At 37.4% G+C, this 18,856-nt stretch overlaps 3 protein-coding genes and 1 pseudogene across 38 annotated transcripts; all 4 read right to left on the reverse strand.

Moving 5' to 3' along the window:
* Nucleotides 1–4,359: 4,359 nt before the first annotated feature.
* On the reverse strand, nt 4,360–6,598 carry LOC104789772 (putative F-box/FBD/LRR-repeat protein At3g59240; annotated as a pseudogene).
* Nucleotides 6,599–7,107: 509 nt separating this feature from the next.
* On the reverse strand, nt 7,108–9,362 carry LOC104788166 (F-box/LRR-repeat protein At3g59250-like). Its single transcript, XM_019246147.2, has 4 exons — nt 9,144–9,362; nt 7,856–8,824; nt 7,622–7,762; nt 7,108–7,528 (listed from the first exon to the last, which is right to left on the reverse strand). Exons 2-4 carry the CDS (start codon nt 8,780–8,782, stop codon nt 7,205–7,207), a joined length of 1,392 nt encoding a protein of 463 aa, XP_019101692.2. The 5' UTR covers nt 8,783–8,824; nt 9,144–9,362; the 3' UTR covers nt 7,108–7,204.
* A 1,246-nt stretch (nt 9,363–10,608) lies between these two features.
* LOC147944891 (F-box/LRR-repeat protein At3g58980-like) lies at nt 10,609–12,767 on the reverse strand. Its single transcript, XM_087451339.1, has 3 exons — nt 11,697–12,767; nt 11,314–11,457; nt 10,609–11,222 (listed from the first exon to the last, which is right to left on the reverse strand). The coding sequence occupies exons 1-3, from the start codon at nt 12,603–12,605 to the stop codon at nt 10,881–10,883; spliced, it is 1,395 nt and encodes a 464-aa protein (XP_087307465.1). The 5' UTR covers nt 12,606–12,767; the 3' UTR covers nt 10,609–10,880.
* Nucleotides 12,768–13,558: 791 nt separating this feature from the next.
* Nucleotides 13,559–18,769, reverse strand: LOC104788163 (citrate synthase, mitochondrial-like). 36 transcript variants are annotated; one of them, XR_015557927.1, is made up of 23 exons: nt 18,308–18,769; nt 18,107–18,149; nt 17,933–18,019; nt 17,733–17,810; nt 17,512–17,594; nt 17,364–17,421; nt 17,014–17,142; nt 16,875–16,917; nt 16,673–16,778; nt 16,491–16,577; nt 16,183–16,217; nt 15,917–15,986; nt 15,706–15,830; nt 15,511–15,556; nt 15,339–15,412; nt 15,179–15,246; nt 14,986–15,100; nt 14,803–14,873; nt 14,595–14,677; nt 14,315–14,495; nt 14,083–14,165; nt 13,864–13,993; nt 13,559–13,771 (listed from the first exon to the last, which is right to left on the reverse strand). XR_015557927.1 is itself a non-coding variant. In XM_087451348.1 (21 exons), exons 16-20 carry the CDS (start codon nt 15,381–15,383, stop codon nt 14,614–14,616), a joined length of 336 nt encoding a protein of 111 aa, XP_087307474.1. In that variant the 5' UTR covers nt 15,384–15,412; nt 15,511–15,556; nt 15,706–15,830; nt 15,917–15,986; nt 16,059–16,104; nt 16,183–16,217; nt 16,491–16,577; nt 16,673–16,780; nt 16,875–16,917; nt 17,014–17,142; nt 17,217–17,421; nt 17,512–17,594; nt 17,733–17,810; nt 17,933–18,019; nt 18,107–18,149; nt 18,308–18,769; the 3' UTR covers nt 14,082–14,495; nt 14,595–14,613. The 36 variants fall into 36 exon arrangements, 7 of the variants coding, with proteins under 7 accessions (XP_087307474.1, XP_087307473.1, XP_087307475.1 ...); XR_015557921.1 differs by adding an exon at nt 16,059–16,104 and having other exon boundaries at nt 15,339–15,556; nt 16,673–16,780; nt 17,217–17,421; XR_015557925.1 differs by adding an exon at nt 16,059–16,122 and having other exon boundaries at nt 15,339–15,556; nt 18,101–18,149.
* Between the last annotated feature and the right edge of the window lie 87 nt (nt 18,770–18,856).

Below are 18,856 nucleotides of genomic sequence, written 5' to 3' on the forward strand. Positions count from 1 at the left end.
AATTTAAAAAAAATTATAGCTAAACATTTCAATATAATTTTGGTTATTTTGAGTATTTTCATTATTTTGCTCTAGGAAAAAATAATATTTTTGAATTTTAAATTGTAACTTTGAATAACTATGTTATAAAATATATATATATATATAACTAATATTCTCTATATATGATTTTATTTTGGGTATGTCGGGTACCCATTCGGTTTTTGGTTCGGTTCCGAGTTCGGTTCCGGTTCTTCGGGTTTAGGAGATTAGGACCCAATAGGGTATTCTACCGGTTCCGGGTTCGGGTCCATATTTTCAGGTCGGTTCCGGTTCGGATTTTCGGATCCGGTTTTTTTGCCCAGGCCTATTGGGTGATTAACATAATAAAAGGAGACCAAGTGAAGAGGTTACATATTCAAATGTTTCAAGGTGCAATGAGGGAGGTCTGCTACATAGTAAAGAGTTACTGTCAATCTTAGTAATAATACCTGTACTCACTTTCTACTTTTCTAGCGCTACACTAAGCCATATTTCTGCATACATTTGAATAATTTAAAGGTTAAGACTTTACCAAGACAAAATGGGCAAGTAGGTTGCTCTATCGGACCAGCAGCACAAGGCTGTACTAGATCCACTGAACATCTAAAGTAAAAAGCATTCTACATACAATCATCCTGCACAAAGTTAGATGTATCTTTAAAAGATTGTACTTTGTACACTACACTAACTCAGGACGTTTTTAAGGAAAAGGAAACACGTGTTACAAGACTGGATTAAGAAACATACTGTTCCCACATAGTAAACGTCTCAAGTTCTGAAACCGTTGTTCAGAACAACCAACACTGCAACTTCAATCCTCTTTATTGCCTTTTCTTCTCCAAGTCCGTATTTCAGAAGCATTGTCGCGTTGAGCATGGTTGCCAATTGGTTGTCTTATCCTGGAAATTCAAATAATAGAGAAGTTGTGCACTTTATTTTTGGGGGCATGGAAGTAGTTTTAATATAAGGGAACAAAAGCCGTGTTTGTTTGAAGAATAAAGTTAGAACCTGTCAAGCAATATCAGGTGCAGAACCATGTAAAGGTTCAAAGAGTCCAGGTCGCTGTATTAAGCATGAAGGGTTTATGTTTAGACAAGATCATACTACTGCGTACTCAAAGATCGGATTGTTTTATATTATACCGAATAACTGACACTAGAAGATGGCAGCATTCCAATGTTTCATGTGATTCATTGAAGCTTCACCGGATAATAATATATCACCTAATTTGTTGTTTGTAGCAATGGTGTAAACTGCACATATGAAATAATTAACCCATTGAATGTAATTTACACAATTTCCAAACCGTTAGCAACGCTGACTAATTTCGCAAATACACGTACCTGTTTGGGGTCACGAACTAGCTGCATCGCAGCATTGTCAACATACATATGTGACAGCTCAACATCAACATATTCGGAGGCTAGTGTTGTTACTCGTTTCATCCATTAAATAGTGGCCTGCAGAGGAAAATATTGCATTGCCATCAGAGTTATATTGAATCAATCTGAGGAACATAAAAACTGCTTTTAAATATTAGTCCGTAGTACTTAACAATCTATCCACGGAAATCTGTATCTGAGATTTTCAATCATGTACACTTAACAATCTATCCACGGAAATCTGTATCTGAGATTTTCAATCATGTACCTCGAGGGTAGCATAAACCTCACTGTTAAACACAACTTCTTCGCCGTTTTCATTGGTCTTTATGCCCCTTGGCTCTACAAAACAAATACCTTATCATGAGACATCATATCTAAAGATACTGTCCCACTACATAACGCGAGACAAATATGTACTTACGCCAAAATAAAAACACAAAATAATATTGCAACAAACACTCAAACAGAGACAAACGACACAAACGACATCATCATCACCATCATAACTATAGTTCAAGTTTGGCACTTTCAGATTTACAAATCCTAAACTTGTTGTCAGTACGTCATAGAAAACTGTTTTTACAATTTGAAGCTTAGTTTTCCTTTTCATCTTAATGAACCAAATTTTCCAAGACAAACTTGAACAGAACAAGTTAAAGAAAAGAAGAGAGAATTTCGAGATGACTTACAGAGCAAGGAGAGGGATGTTCCATCGTTTGGGTCATAATTCAGCATCATCTCCATCTGGAGAAGCAGCAATAACAAAACCAAAAATCTCAGTCTCACTTACTGGAACAAAACCCAATAAACTAGAGGTCACAAAAACACAGAGCATACACATGAACTACAAACCTGGCACAGCCGCACGATGAGCCAACTCTTTCGACACCGCCACAACATGCTTTTTGCTTGGCACCTATATCGAAAAGAGATAGAACTACACCTTAGGATCATATCATAAGGGAAACAAAACTATATGATACATTATATTTATATAAGTGTTAAAGATAATCCAACCTTTCCAGTTAACAGAAGACTGTCAGGCAAGGGCTCTTCTCCAGATGGAGCTGAAGGTAACACTTTCTGGCGTTCATGAACCGACATGCCCCTAAAGGATACTCCCTGTAATAAAAGATAAGGTCATTACAATGAAGAGACATTAGTTAAGATACTGACCAGAGGAGTTATATTTTTACAAACAAAAGTATATCCATACCTCATCTGCGTCAAGCAATGAGGATTCCCAGAGTAAATCCAGTCATCCCTCTCAGTCCACCAAGTACCTTCACAAATAGCAACATAAGAACAAGAAAAGGGAGTAGAATATTTTAAAGGAGAAAGCTTTCATAATCAAACAGAGCGGATAAAAACGATTAAAGATTCCATACCATATCAACAGTGGTGTTCTACACTTGAACCTTTCCATGTTCTGATTTCAGATTCTTCAAACGGTCCTGATAGAGAGAAGAGCTTCAGCCATTAGAACTATATAAAAAAAAACATAGGATAACTGAAAGGATTTAATCACTTAAAGCAAAGAAAAGGATTTAGAGAGATCACTGATACAGGATTCTACATAACTGTTGCATGTTGGTTGGGTCATAAAGCATGCATCATCATCATCTCCAAACCTGCGAAGAATATAAACCCATATATATGATTAACAACTAACAAAGAAGCAGACAACTCCATCAAGAAAAATAGATAACATCTCTACCAAAAGCTTTACGTAATTCCTCACAACACCATGATCACTTCCCATATCAAATTTAATGCTATCAGGAAACAAATCACTGAAAAAGATAGACAACCGATAGTGTAAATACAAATAAGATTAAACAATAAGGTAATTAATTAAGTGTTCAAGATTTGTTTTCTAAACTACATACGTACCTTCCCTGAGATGGAACCAAAGGGCAGATGCAGCCTCTTGTCATTTCTACCAAAAGATTCCAATAAACCCTCACAACACCAGGCAAGATCACTGTTCATGTCAAATTTTGGTGCTAACAGGAAGCTGATCACTGAAAAAGAAAGATAACCGATAATGTAAATACATATAAGATTTTAAAAAAAATAAGGTAAGTGTTCATTGTTTGTTTCTAAACTGTATACGTACCTTCACTGAGTTAGAACCATAGGGCAGTTGCAGTTTCTTGTCAACCTGCCGGTTATATTAAGCCGACAATCATCCCTTCAATTCTTTGAGAAAATGTTGACTCATAAAGCATGTCTTTTTCGTACTAACTTCAACTACCATGAGAAAACCAAAGAGAAAAAATGCAAATTAGCAGTTAGAGAGAGAGAGCAGACACCCATATGGCATTCAAAAACAATAGGATATTCAATTGATATAGAAAATATTCAATTGATATAGAAAACAATCAACATATTAAAAGATTATAATTAACAAGCGGAACGTGAAAGACCACATTTGGGTATCAGAACAGTTATTAAGAGTGAAAACTACCTTGGGTAAATTCACCCTAGTGATAAGATGCAACAAATTAAAAGAGAGAGAGAGAGATTATAATCTTGACTTGTTGTTTGGCCAGTCATCCCTAAAATAATAATACATGAGAAGAAAGAGTGAACCATCTCCATATCATCTTTAGTCTCTAGAAGCTAACAAAGAAAACAATGAAATAAAATCTCAGTTTGATGTTGTTACCGTAAGGCGAAGACTATTAATTCTTGGTTCTGAATCACTCTTCAGTCTTCACTCTTCAGACCAAAGCGAAAGAAAGAGACAATTATTATAACCTATTAATTGATTAAGTAAGATTCCAAAATAATAGAAAAGAAAACACAAATCTGATTCAATAGGGTTTAAAGAAAGATACCTCTTAAGTCTTAACTTTGTTTTGGTTCTCTCTCTCTCTCTCTCTCGTCGCCCTGATGTAAGAATACGCCGGCGACCGTGTGTTTTGTGTTTGTGCTGAGTCAGATAAAATCATCCATCATTCCTGGTTGGAACACGAACAGTCGAACACAGACACCTGTTTCACCCAAAAAACAAATTCTTACCAACAAAAAAATCAAAATCGATTCATGAATTAAGAAGGAAATACGAAACGATACCTCCTCCGACTTGTTCTTCACGTCCGTTTGCTCTCCCACTCCCTCGTCGTCGCCACTCGAATCGAATCGCTCCTCTCTCTCTCGCTCCCCGTGAAGTGAAGAGAAGGTGAAGTAATAATTTTTTAATTCTCCTAGTTTAACCCTACCTGAGAGATCGTATGTAGTCCCGGTATTTATAAACAAAACCGGTACAGACCGGTTTGGGATTTTCTTTTTGTGTGTGTTTAAAAACCGGTACAAAGGCAAAGCAAATAATTTTGAAACCAAACCAAATTAACCCAGAAGATTATTTAAAACAAAACTAATGATAAAACAAAACGTTTGTCTACTGTCTAGATTCCAAACTAATGATAAAATAGGCGATTTTATTCTTTTTAGTTTTTAGCAGAACCAAGGCCAAACTAGATAGATGCTTTTGTGCTACAAACTAGAACAAAGAGTAAAGAAGATAACTTGGTGAGATGTTGTTATCACATATTAGTTAATTGGATTCTGCACTTGGGTGAAGCTCCCCTAGGAACTAGCCTCTCAAGTTGGCTTTTCAAATCTTCATCAATTAGAGAATGGTAGCACAGTATCAAATGTTCAAGATTCGGCATTGTCTCCAGGAAATACTTGACCTGCGCCGTCCACTTTTCCTTTTCTTCACTGTAAAAAGGAACATCGCCAAAATTGAGCATCTTCAAAACCTTCACCGGACTTGATGATAGGCAACTACGAATCTCCAGCTCTGAAGATTTGCATAGACACCCGTCAGCGTCCTCACATTTAATTGTGCTTTTGTGATAGAGTCCCTACGTTATATATATATATATATAGAGATGAGAAGAACTTGTAAAGTCTAGTTTTGTTTGAAAAATTATGTTAGCAGAGATGTAGTAAAAAGGATATGTGTTTGGTACTTCGAAGACGAGGGTTTCTAGTTTCGGACAGTTCTTGAGTAGAGCCGGCAATGATTCCCATCCCAAGTCCCCGTGAGTCCCAACAGTTAAGTGAATCAGGTTTTTAAAAACCGGTATTTGTTCACAACAGAAAGTAAGTACCTGATGAAACAAAAACCAAATCAACTAAATATATGTAACACAACCCTAAAACAAAGGTTGTTTGTCTTCCTTAAATTTCTAGGTAACCGAAAGATGATTAAGACACAAACCTCAAAATGGGATTAAGAACACAAACCTCAAGAGTGTTGGAACATAAGTGAAGGATCTGAACATTGCTTATCCCCATAAATAGATTTGTTGCATCAAAGACCAACTCTCCATAGCTTGCATGTGCACTCTGACGCCTTGTCATTCGAAGACCGATTCTAGCTTCAACAAGTGAGTCGAAATTCATTGTTTCATACTTTTCCACAACATAATCATCGTATTCAAAGTAGACAAGATTCGGCGTATCAAATGATATACGATAAGGACCTGCATCCCCTGCAGCTACGCCTGCTACACTGCGTACCGTTAGCCTCTTGAGAGTTTCGGAAGACACATAGCGGTTACAGTAACCACGCCAATGTAGATCAATCATAACTAACTCCTCAAGGACATGACAGCCAGAGATAAGCTTGACGAGGCAACCGCCAACATCTCCAAACACAACAGACACACAATTGAGATGGAGAGTCTTAAGCTTGGGAAGAAAAACATGTGCCGAATCAATGACGAGATCATATACAGTTTCTATTCTCAGCCTAACAAGTGACTTGCTCGCAAAGACACTTGAAGGCATGGAATGCTTCGAAACCACAGTACCGCGTAAATCAAGATCCGATACCCCCACGTTCTATCACATTTGATATCCAACTAGACACGCGAACTGGAGGATAATGACCATTATCCTTGAGAGAGAACCTATCTATTGTAGAGTTCCCCTGCAAACCCAATACTCTATCCACGAAATCCATAAATTCCCTATGAACCTCATTCCTCTCTCGGTAAGGACGGAAATAATCGAAATCAAGAATTGGTCTGTAAGCAAAGAGATAACGCCATCTTTTGGAGAGAAGTGAAGTCAAAGCAGCTACTCTTGTGGGAAGAAACGACAATATGTGGCAAATCAGAGCTTCTGGTAGATCACTGATTATATCTGTATCCATCTTTGTTGAATTCATAGTGACAGACCTGATAAATATATATATATATATATATATATATATATATATATATATATATATATATATAACACGATAGATAGATCTCGAGTAAGTAAAAGGGTTTCACATATGCTTGACTAACAAATAAAGTTACGAATATAACATTAAAATTAATTCGACACTAATTAAGGAATCACAAAATCATCATTAGAAGAAATCGTGAACCTTTGTTTTAGTCGGAAGATTGATAGCGAGAGGTGAGGCGGAAGAGTAGATTAGGGTTTTTTTTTTGCAATCCTTGGTCAGTTTGTTTTTACAACACAAATTCTTAACTGTGACGTGGTGGTGACGAAATCGGAGGGTTTTGGGGTTTCCACGTCTGCTTATCGGTGCTCCGCGTGTTCTTTGTGTGTGTGTGTGCGTTCTTTAATTTTGGATTAAAAGAAGAATACAAAATTAATAAGACTTATTTTCTTTTCGTAGTGGGCTAGTATGACGAATTAATTAGCTACTCAAGCTAAGAACCGAAACAAGCAAAAAAAAGATAATCAATATGAAAAATAATCCGACCATACACAAGTCACAATAACTAAAGAACAAAAGGCAGAAAGAAGAGGAGAATCTTGTTTTAGTTGAGGAGGCGATCAGAGATTACATGGATCTCGCAGTTTGGTGAAGCTTCTCTTGCAAAGTTGTTAAGTTGGCTTGACACTTTAATCAGATCATCATCTATTGATGTATCGTAATGTACTGTCAGTTTTTCAAGACGTGGCATTGTCTCTAGGAAGTGCTTGATCAGCTCTATCTGATTCTCTATACCAGTTTCACCAAATCTCAGTACCTTTAAAGCCCTCACTGGACTTGATGATAAGCAAGTAGGAACCTCCCCTGAAAATTTGCATAGGCACCCGTCAACATCCCCGCATTTGATTGTATATTTGTGGTGGAATCCCTGAAACACACAGAGTAAACAACATCAAACAAAAATCTAGTTTGTTTGAAAATTGAGTTAGCAGATGCAGTTAAAAGGATATGTGTTGGTTACGTCGAATACAAGAGTTTCTAGATTGGGGCACTTCTTGAGTAGAGTTGGCAGTGATTCCCATCCTACGTTATTATGGGTCTCCACAGTTAAATGAATCAAGCTGTTGAATACCGGCACTGGTTTACAGCAGAAAGTAAGAACCTAAAACAGCAACCATATCATCATTCTTCATCTATATCTAATCATTAACCCAAGACAAACATTTATTTATCGATGCTAAGCTAACAAACATACCTCAAGAGTGCTGGCAGATAAGTAAAGGATCTTAACATTGCAGATTCCCTTAAGTAAATCTGATGCATTGCCGACCAAATTTTCATAGTTTGCATGTGCATACTGATGACGTGTCATTCCAAGATCGATGGTAGCTTCAACAAGGGAACCAAAGTCCACTTTTGGATACTTGCGTGCAATATAATCAGAGTAGTCAAAATAAACAAGATTTGGTGTATCAAACGAAACAGTATCTGGATTATGGTCATATTCTTCACCACAAGGATGTAGCGTTAGTCTCTTGAGAGAATTGGAAGACAGAGAGCGGTTCCACAAATCGGAGTAAACTCTAATGAGAAGTAATTCCTCGAGGACATGGCAACCAGATGTAAGCTTGTGAAAACAATCTCCAGAGTCTCCTAACATAACTCTAGTAAGGTAGAGAGTCTTAAGCTTCAGAAGAGAAACATGTTCCAAATCAATGCCGTAAACATTTCCAGATTCTATCCTCAGCCTAACCAGTGACTTGCTCTCGAAGATCTTTGAAGGCAGACGACCCTCGTGTAGACTAATGCGTAAATCAAGATCGTTAACACCACGTCGCAGCACGTTTGATATCCATTCATTGACAAATTCCGAACGAACAACGCCATGTCCAAACATAAGAGAGAACCTGTTGACAGTAGAATCCCCTTGCAACTCCAAAACTCTATTCACGAAATCTACAAAACTCCAGCGAATCATCCGATCCATTTCGTTGTAGTCGAAGAGTTCTTGGGGAAGTTTTAGATATACGGAGCCATCGAAATCAAGATTTGGTCTGAAAGCAAAGAGATAGCGCCATTTTTTGGAGAGAAGTGAAGTCAAAGCAGAGTCTTCAATGGGGAGGAATGACAAAATGTGGCAAAGCAGAGCTTCTGGTAGACCACTTATTATATCTCTACTCATAGTGACAGATCTTAGATCTATCTCAACAAAGAGTTACAACACCTACAAAAATATAAAAATCATCGAAATCAAGAAGCTTCATTCCAAATACGCCTTGCTCAAATCTCAAATTGCAAAACCAGTTTCAAAGTCTTTGTATTTCAGAAAATCAAAATTGCTAGAAAAAAAGTTCAAACTCGACACTAGAGAGAGAGTACAGGAAACTTAACTTGGTTCCAAATACGCTCTTTCATAAATCTCAAATTACAAAACCAGTTTCAAAGTCTTTGTCTTTAATTAAACACACACACAGAAACAAATTGCCAGAAGAAACAATTAGAATTCGACAGAATTAAAAGAGTAAAAAGAAGAAAGGAGGAACCTTTTTATTTGGGTTTTAGCGCAGAGTCCATCAAAATTACACAAAGGTTGCTACTTTCACAAATGTTGCTACTTGGTAGTTGGTGGAAGGGGGGAATTAGGGTTTTCTGAAATTGGGATTGTGGCGGGACGGGAGAACTCTCTGATTCTAGATGAGTACCTCGGCTCCTAAAAACGTCGTCGTTCAAGTGGTATGTTTGTTTTTGTGACAAAACCCCCCACTTCCTAAGTTTTACTAGTTCTTACCTAATATTTTAATATTGATACTCTACTTTTGTAATTTAACAAAAAAGTCAAAAAGAAAAATTTACTTAACAATTACGAAGAAAACATATTGAAGAGTTTAGAATATACGTGTTAGTTTGTTCTAAAGTGATGATAATATATTAATATCTGATTCTGATGGAGGAGGTGAGGTGATTAAGTCAAAGACAAAAGACCTATACTACCGTAAGAACACGCCGGCGACCGTTTTTGTTCTGAATCAACAACTTCTTTTTGGTTGGAAACCCCACGAACACACACACCTGTTTCGTTAGTTTCACATAAAACAAACAAAGTCAAAAGGAATCAAAGAGTCAAACATATTTTGTTTAAGATATCAAAGTCAAAAGGAATCAAAGAGTTTCAATAGTTTATTACTTGTGGAAGGGAATAGTTGGCATGAAGCAATGAGTTTACTTACAGAGGTTTTATCCTTTGTTGTTGTTGACTTGTTTTGTTGTTGTCGTTGAGAGAATCTACATAAACCACAGATGAGGAGGAAAGAGTTTCAGTTATGCAGTGAGATTAAGAGTGAAGCCTATGCTGATTTTGTAACAATTTGGCTCACCTGTCTTGATTTTGCATCATCTACTAGCTTTTCGCTTTTGAAGGATTAAGTTTCCTGAATCAGTTTGGTAGAGCTAGCTATGTTTCCCTGCAATGAGGTAATAAATGCACAAAAAAACTATTAGAAAAGGAACGTGAAACCAAAGTTGGGTATCAGAATTGTTACTAATTGAAGAATGTGAGCTACCTTTTCACAATTTTCTGATGACTGCCATTGGCTTATTTGGTTTCACGTTCCTTTTCTAATAGTTAATCTGCTGATCACAGCAGATTAACCATCTTTCTAGCAGGTTGCAGCTTCTTAAGGTCCATTGACTTCTCTCCATGAGAAAACAGCTGTTAAATCCTTGTCAGTGTTACTACTCTTCAATTAATAACAATTCTGATACTTTATAAGATGTACAAACGGTTGTAATATTAACGAAGCTTTCTCCGCAATGGTCATCTACAAGTACAACATCACGTGCAAAGATCCAATCGAGTGAGGAGGGACTGATTCTACTAAGCCGTTTTGATTACCAAGTTGTTGTCTTGTCTCTTACTTAAACCAAAATATATTCATGTATAAACGACAGCGCAAATCTTTTTCAATTCGTTCGACATTTGCTTCTTATAGAAAGTAGGATCCTGAAACATCCACAACAAAAATCATCCGCCTTATGATTAAATCTTTCACACGTGGGATTGAAGTTCACATGATCATCTGAGACATAGACTAAGTGCCCATCGAAGCACACTGAGTTACAAATCATATCATGCCCTAGAAACTAGATAGAATCAGACTGAAGATAACTAGGAGAATCCAGTTAATAAAAGAACACAGGGAGATAAATGTGACCAAGAATGTGCACAAACCGATTCATGTTCCAACAGACTTAAAGCAACTAGGAGGACCAACGTTTGTTTTTCAAGTAAAACTGAGCTGGACCCTGCAGTTGGATGAAGCTCTCGGAAACATATGAAGATCCGTGTGGATTCTTAACTTGTCACTATCGCTTATTCTTCTCCAAGTACGAACTTTCAACAGCTCCAGACGTGGCAACTTTCCTAAGAAATGTTTTACTTGCTGCAACTCACCAGTCGTCCCGCCATACCATAAAGTTATCTCCAAGACCTCTACTGGACATGTCAATAGACAAGAATATCCCGACAAACACGCGCACACATAGTCAGGTTCTTCAACATTGTCAGCTTCTTCATCAAAGTCAGGTTCTTCAGTATCGTCAGGTTCAAGACAGTGAAATCCACCCTGCAGCAATAGGTTGATTGTCTATAGACAGTGCAATACATAAGGATGTTTTGGAAATAATGGTTTGTCCAAAAATACATTATTATCATACCTCGATAACAAGGGTCTTCAGATTCGGAGCCTTGTTTAGCAAAAAGGGAAGAAACCTCCAACAGAAACCCATATCATCATTTACCATAGTTAGATGATGTAGCTTCTCTAGTACTGGAATTGCATCACGGAAGAAGTAAAGCGTCTGAAAATCAAATCATATCAACTAATTAAGATGCACAAATCAAATCAACTAATTAAGATGCACGCTCTTGATTCACATATTTGCAACATGTTATGGAACTTCAGATGTTTGGAACAAAGCCTCAGGAAACACGTTTGCAACATGTTATGGAACTTAAGATGCACGCTCTTGATTTACATATTCATCTTCTATTGTTGTCTCTAACTGTAATTACACCTACTACAAAATAACACACTTACCTCAAAAGTATAAGGAGATGATAATTCAAGGATCTGGACATTTCGTATCCCTTGAATCAGATTTGTTACATTGCTAGACAAGACATCACCATAATTTGCAAACTGTCCATGCCATCGGCGATTTACCATCACAAGAAGATTGAGCTTAGCTTCCACAAGGGACTCGAAATTAACAATTGTATACCCATCCGGGACAAAATCACCGTATTCTAAGTAGGCAAGACTTGGAGTATCAAAAGTAATGTACTGTGGATTAGGTCCATCAAAATCAACCAGTTCACGACCAATTGTAAGTCTTTCAAGACTTCGACTAGACACAAACCCTGACCATTCCCAAGTCTCCCAACACATACCATCAATGGTTAGTTCCTTTAGCACAGGACAAGCCGAAAGAAACGCATTGAACGCACAATCAACAGGATTACAGAACCGAACGCAGTCATCAAAAACAAGAGTCTCAAGGCTTGGTAACAAAGCATTCTCAGGGACAAGACTGATCTCAATTTCCCTCCCAAGTTTCAGGTTCTTGAGTGTCTTGCAAGTGAAGATCTCCAAAGGCAACGTATAACCATTATCACCATATATGCCCATCTCAATATCCATGACACCACGATGATTCAACACATCACGTAGCCAGTGGTTGATACGATCTTGATCAAGACCCCTTTTAGATTTTAAAGAGAACCTCCTTATGAGCGTAGTAGTTTTCAGCCGAGCAGCCATAGTTAGACTCACAAGATCCGTGAAACTCCCCTGAAACTGAGCTGTGTCATCGAACTCAAGATCTGGTATGATGGTATATAGATTCCTAAACCTCCTTGAGGTAATTAAAGACGCAGCATCCTTTGCAGCAAGATAACTCACGATTAGCATGATAAGTTCATCTGGTAGACCGCTGATCCGATCCATCTTCTTCGAATTAAAACCCTAGCGAACCACAAAACTCAACGAAGATGATGAGATTACGACTTTGGAAATTAATTTAGAAGACGGAGAGTGAAGAAAATAAGAAACTGCTTCATTTTTTTCTTGAACTTTCTTGATTAAAAACAGTTAGGTTGGATAGGACTCTACAAAACGCTACGTTTTGGCCTTTTTATAAAAACGCACCGCTTGGACTAGTCGAAGCCATGGGCTTTTAATTTTGTTTTAAGCCGTAATGGGCTTTTAATATTATTTTAAGCCGTAATGGGCTTTGACATCTGTTCTGTCCAAGAGATGGCGTGACTTGTGTTTTGCTTTGTCAACACCCTGAAGAGCAAGAAAGATTACAAACTCTCTGAAACTAGTCCCTAAAGGTACTACACATTCAGGGTGTTGACAAAGATCTTGTCGCGGATTGGACACGCAAACGCTCTGACACGTGGAGCAACAGATCTTACCTTAGTAATGCTCTTCCCATCTTCACGAATACCTTCACTGCCTTTTAGAATCTTCGACAAGAGCCGCAACCTGCTTAAGCTGAAACTTGGATGTGGACTTGGTCTCTCATTTCTAAGAGGCTTTACCTTTACCAATCTTAGAACTCTGCATCTTAATTCTGTTAACTTCGGTCATGATAGTGGGAGTTATTGCTCGGCTTCTATCTAAATGCCCTATGCTTGAGGAGTTGATCGTAAATTGTATAAGTTGGCACCGTTGGAGCTTTGCGTCAGTGTGTTCCCCAACCCTTAAGAGACTAACTATTGATGGTGAACAGTATCTACATCACATACTCAGGATGTCTCGTCAAGAGCATCTAAATAACAGTCAGAATCTATTGTTAGGGTATTGAGGCTTGCATTTGAGACGGTGACATCCCGATCTCTCCAGTTTCAATCAACCAGGTACAGTTCATCAAGCGCAGGCGAAGCATGAAGAAGTGTCTTAAACTTATCAAACATTATTACCAAACAGTTACACAGCTCATGATCTACAAACAGAGCAAGTGGAAGCGAAAATACGTGGATAAGCTAACATGAAATTTAACAGAGAAAAAGCCCAGTTCACAACGCAAGTGAGAATCCACCAAGCACAGTTTCTTTTGTGCTTATTTGGAACTTCTTCATCAATTCAGGTGTTGAAGACAGCACCATCTTAATATTTCATCAAAACTTTTCTGAGAAAAAAAAAAAGAAAAAGATACGAGAGAAGTTAAAGGAATCAGAGAGTTTCAATTGTTTCTTACATGTGGAAGGGACTTGTTCGCATGAGGCAATGGCAAGTTTCTGGTGCTTGTTTGGGACTTCTTCATCAATTTAGTCGTTGAAACTTAAGGTGCAAGTTTGAAGATTTGGTTCTAAAACGACTCTTTTATCCTGCAAACAGTAAGAATGATTAAAAGCAATCGGACCTTAAAAATCTATTACTAAACTAAAATACAATCTTTAACAAAGAATAGCCTTACATATGCGGTCTCATTGTTGTTGACTCTGAACTGGTTTATTTTCCCTAGGCTTGCTTTGTGAAGAAGACATGGTTTTGTTGTTGCTTCAATTTTAAAATCTCAGTCTCACTTATTGTTATTGACTTGCCGGATAAAACTCAGTCTCACTTATCATAGTGAGTTTTTGCTAAGCTTTGATGAGTCATGAAACTAGAGGTCACAAAAACACAGAGCATAGACATGAACTACAAACCTTGCCGGATTGTTGGAAAACATCATAGAGTCTTGGCGTCAACGTACGATTAAGCTTCATCTCTCCTTCGGGGAATGGATGAGTTGTTTTTCTTGTAGAAATTTGTTTCAAAGAATCCAAAAGAAACAAAACGCAATAACTATAAAAGCAAAACATTCACATGATAACGATCACACACCACCTGAAAGAAACCCATCATCAAAAAAGACAAACTTATTATCACAATCTAGTAAATTTAAGAGTTACATAGACCAATCTAGAAAAGAGCAGAGCCATCCACCTGAAGGGCCATAACACCGCTAGCAAATTGATTCATTGGATGAGTTGTGGATGGCAGAGCATCTATAGACTTGGAAACATAATCTGCAAGGTAAAGTTAATTATAAACTTGTAACAATCATAAGATTCAGTTAATAATTACCATCGGATTAATTTGCTAAGCTTTGATGAGTCATAAAAAACACAGTGCATAGACATGAACTACAAACCTGGCACAACCGCACGAGGAGCCAACTCTTTTGAGTCTTGACAGCGCCTCAACTTGCTCATTGCTTGGCACCTACATAGAAAAGAGAAAGAACAACACCTTAGGATCATATAATAAGGGGGACAATATAGTATGATACATTCCCCTAACCATATATGTATAAAAATGTTAGAGATAAGCCAACCTTTACAGTTAACAGAAGCCAGGGAAGACCCTCAGGCAAGGGCTCTTCTCCAGATAGAGCTGAAGGTAACACTTTCTGGCGTTCAAAAATCAAACATGCCCCTAAAGCGTATTCCCTGTAATGAAGATAAGATCATTACAAACTGAAGATACTGACCAGAGGAGTTATATATACAAACAAAAGTATAGCATACCTCAAGTGCATCAAGCAATGAGGTTTCTCAGAGTACATCCAGTCACCTCTCTCAGTCCACCAAAGTACCTTCACAAATACAACATTAAAAAAAACACATACGTTAACTGAAAGGATTTAACCACTTAAAGCAAAGAAAAGGATTTAGAGAGATCACTTACACAGATGAAGAAAAAAATTTACTTAACTGTTGCATGTTGGGTCATAAGGCATAAGCATCATCATCATCTCCAAACTTGCGAAGAAAATAAACCCAATACATGTAACTCACTTTGTGACAAGGAATATGTAATTGAAAACAATATAACTGTTGAAGAAAAAAATTTACTTAACTGTTGCATGTTGGGTCATAACGCATAACATGTAATTATCTCCAAACCTGCGAAGAAAATAAACCCAATACATGTAATTATTCTCCATCATCAAAAGAAGCAACAACAAAACCAAAGTTTCAGTCTTGATCCCACACATCTAAATATATTGTTACAATAAAGAAACAAATAAACTTTCAGGCAAAATCCAACTCACTTTGTGACAAGGAATACGTAATTGATTGATCCGAGGACGGGGACTGTCAAAGACCAGAAGAATCAGATTGCCCAATTGCGTTATCATATGCTTGTTGTTCTGAATCTTCTTCACTCTCTTCAAACCTGTTTCAAAAGAAAGAAGCTCATCAATAGAAAAAAAAAAATACAAACTTTAAATCTTTCAGGAATTTTAAGGCAGAAGATTTTACTTTATAAGAACATCACCCTTTGACTTATGAGCATCACCCTTCCCATATGCCTCTGAAACTCACTTCGAACCTGAATAACAATTCAACAGAATAAGGTCAAAATTTACATGGACCGATCCTGTAAAGAACAGAGCCATCCCACCTGAAGCGGGCCATTAGACCGCTAGCAAATAGAGTCATTGGATGAGCTGTGGAAGGCAGATCATCTATAGCTTTGTAAACATAATCTGCAATGTAAAATTAGGCATACGCAAGAGTTAAATTACCATCAACGAGACCCCTCGGAGATAAATCTTCAAACCTGTTTCAAAAGAAACATACCCATCAATCAAAAAAATACAAAGAAAAGGATTTAGAGACATCACTTAAACAGATGAAGAAAAATCATAATGCAATATGCATTATCATCTTCAAACCTGCGAAGAAACTAAACCCTTAAATAGATATTGTCAATCTAAAGAAGCAACAACGAGACCAAAGTTTCAGTCTTTATCCCACACACACACACATCTGACATCTAATTAAATTGTTATAAAAAAAAAAAGAGGAAACTTTATAAGCAAATCCGACTCACTCTGTGACAAGGAAGACGTAATTGATTGATTAGGGGAAGACCATCACTGTCTTCTTGAAACCACCCACGGACGAGACTCGAAAACACCTGTTGAAACCATCAAATCAGAAAAAGATACAAACTTTAAATCAGGACACAAATTAAAAAAAAAAAACTAAAATCAAATCGAAGAAATAAAAAACCTCTGCTTTGTTCATATACGTGTCGCCCTTACAAACACGGCTCTCTCTATCCCTCTCTTCTCTGGTCTCGTCGCCCTTACAAACACGGCTCTTTGTCTCTCACTCTCTCTCACAAAATTACCAGGTGACCAGTGTGAGCACTATCATGTATCAAGACCAAAAAATAATGCATTTGATGGTAAGATCATGTAGCAATACATACCAGGTGACCAGCGTGAGCACTAACACTTCCACCTTCATGATCACTAAAACAAAAACAAAAAAAACATTGATCCTGCTGAGATGGTAAAAGAAAACAAAATCATAAAACACATGTTGAAACAGAGAGAACTAGAAAAAACCTGTGGATGGTGACATAAAGCCTCATGATCTCTTAAATCCGAGGACTATCATATCCCCGCATGTGTGAACAATTTGCACCATAATCCAAAGAATCATCTGACGGAATGATGCTACCATCCTTGTACATCCTGCAATGTTTATTAGAATGTTAATTCAAGAACAGTAACTATTCTAACAAGTCCCGAAGGGCATAAAAATTTACCTCAAATAAACATATGAAGCTACAACAGGGACAAGAGCAATCAAGTTTAGGCATCGTCATAGGTTGGCCCCCAGAATCAACGAGGAAAAACTCAGTTCTTATGATTGACTGCTACTACAAGGCAATCAAGAAGTCAAATGGAAATACGTAAAGTACGTACTTTGACTTATGAACATCACCCTTCCCATATGCCTTTTGAAACTCACTTTGAACCAGAAAAACAATTCAACAGAATAAGATCATCACGAGAATACATAAATATGGACCAATCCAGTAAAGAATAGAGCAATCCCACCTGAAGGGCCATAACACCGCTAGCAAATAGAGTCATTGGATGAGCTGTGAAAGGCAGATCATCTATAGCTTTGTAAACATAATCTGCAATGTAAAGTTAGGCATAAGCAAGAGTTAAGTTACCATCAACGAGACTCCTCGGAGATAGATCTTCAAACATGTTTCAAAAGAAACAAACCCATCAATCAAAAAAATACAAAGAAAAGGATTTAGAGTGATCACTTGAAGAAATGAAAAAAAGGATGTTACACTACTGTTGCCTGTTGGGTCATAATGCAATATGCATCATCATCTTCAAACCTGCGAAGAAAATAAACCCTTATATAGATATCGTCAATCTAAAGAAGCAATCCCACACACACATCTAAATAAATTGTTAGCAAAAAAAAAAGAGAAAACTTTATAAAGCAAATCCAACTCACTCTGTGACAAGGAAGACGTAATTGATTGATTAGGGGAAGACCATAATTGTCTTCTTGAAACCATCCACGTACGAGACTCGAAAACACCTGTTAAAACCCATCAAATCAGAAGAAAGAAAATACAAACTTTAAATCAGGACACAAAGAAAACAAAACTAAATACACTACTGTTGCCTGTTGGGTCATAATACATCATCGTCATCATCATCTTCAAACCCTGCGAAGAAATTAAAACCTTATATAGATATTTGTCAATCTAAAGAAGCAACAACGAGATCAAAGTTTCAGTCTTTATCCCACACACACACATCTGACATCTAAATAAATTGTTATTAAAAAAAAAAAGAGGAAACTTTATAAGCAAATCCGACTCACTCTGTGACAAGGAAGACGTAATTGATTGATTAGGGTTAGACGAAGACCATCGCTATCTTCTTGAAACCATCCACGGACGAGACTCGAAAACACATGTTGAAACCCATCAAATCAGAAAAAGATACAAACTTTAAATCAAATCGAAGAAGAAGAAGAAGACGAAGGAAAATAACCTCTGCTTTGTTCATATACGCATCGCCCTTACAAACACGGCTCTCTCTATCTCTCTCTTCTCTGGTCTCGTCGCCCTTAAAACTCTTATCTTTGTCTCTCTCTCTCTCACAAAAAGTACTTACCTCGACGAAGGAAGAGTGGATTCTCCCTTCTTTGGTCTCGTCGCCGCCATTAGAGAACTCTCTTTCTCTCTCTTTCTCTCTCTCTCTCTTTCTCTTTCTCTCTTTCTCTCTTTCTCTCTATCTCTCTCTCTCTTTCTCTCGGAAGAAGAGCGTCTCTGAGTGTGGTGGAAGCCGAAACGTCTTCAGATTATTAATATAGAGGAGGACCCAAAGCCATTGGATGATGGAATTAGGATTTTACATCCAACGGTCG

This window comes from Camelina sativa, chromosome 5 (genome assembly GCF_030686135.1).
Source record: "Camelina sativa cultivar CO46 ecotype springtype chromosome 5, ASM3068613v1".
Classification (NCBI taxonomy): domain Eukaryota; kingdom Viridiplantae; phylum Streptophyta; class Magnoliopsida; order Brassicales; family Brassicaceae; genus Camelina; species Camelina sativa.

Coding starts and splice junctions, on each gene's coding strand:
- LOC104788166 (XM_019246147.2), bottom strand. CDS start 8,782: ATGAGTAGAGATATAATAAGTGGTCTACCAGAAGCTCTGCTTTGCCAC. Junction 7,763..7,855: donor TATCTGCCAGCACTCTTGAG/GTATGTTTGTTA, acceptor TTGCTGTTTTAG/GTTCTTACTTTCTGCTGTAA. Junction 7,529..7,621: donor TAGAAACTCTTGTATTCGAC/GTAACCAACACA, acceptor TGTGTGTTTCAG/GGATTCCACCACAAATATAC.
- LOC104788163 (XM_087451347.1), bottom strand. Junction 14,874..14,985: donor GGCTTCTGTTAACTGTAAAG/GTTGGCTTATCT, acceptor TTTTCTATGTAG/GTGCCAAGCAATGAGCAAGT. Junction 14,678..14,802: donor TCCTCGTGCGGTTGTGCCAG/GTTTGTAGTTCA, acceptor TTTACCTTGCAG/ATTATGTTTCCAAGTCTATA.
- LOC147944891 (XM_087451339.1), bottom strand. CDS start 12,605: ATGGATCGGATCAGCGGTCTACCAGATGAACTTATCATGCTAATCGTG. Junction 11,458..11,696: donor CATCTCCTTATACTTTTGAG/GTAAGTGTGTTA, acceptor TTTGATTTTCAG/ACGCTTTACTTCTTCCGTGA. Junction 11,223..11,313: donor TGAAGACCCTTGTTATCGAG/GTATGATAATAA, acceptor CTATTGCTGCAG/GGTGGATTTCACTGTCTTGA.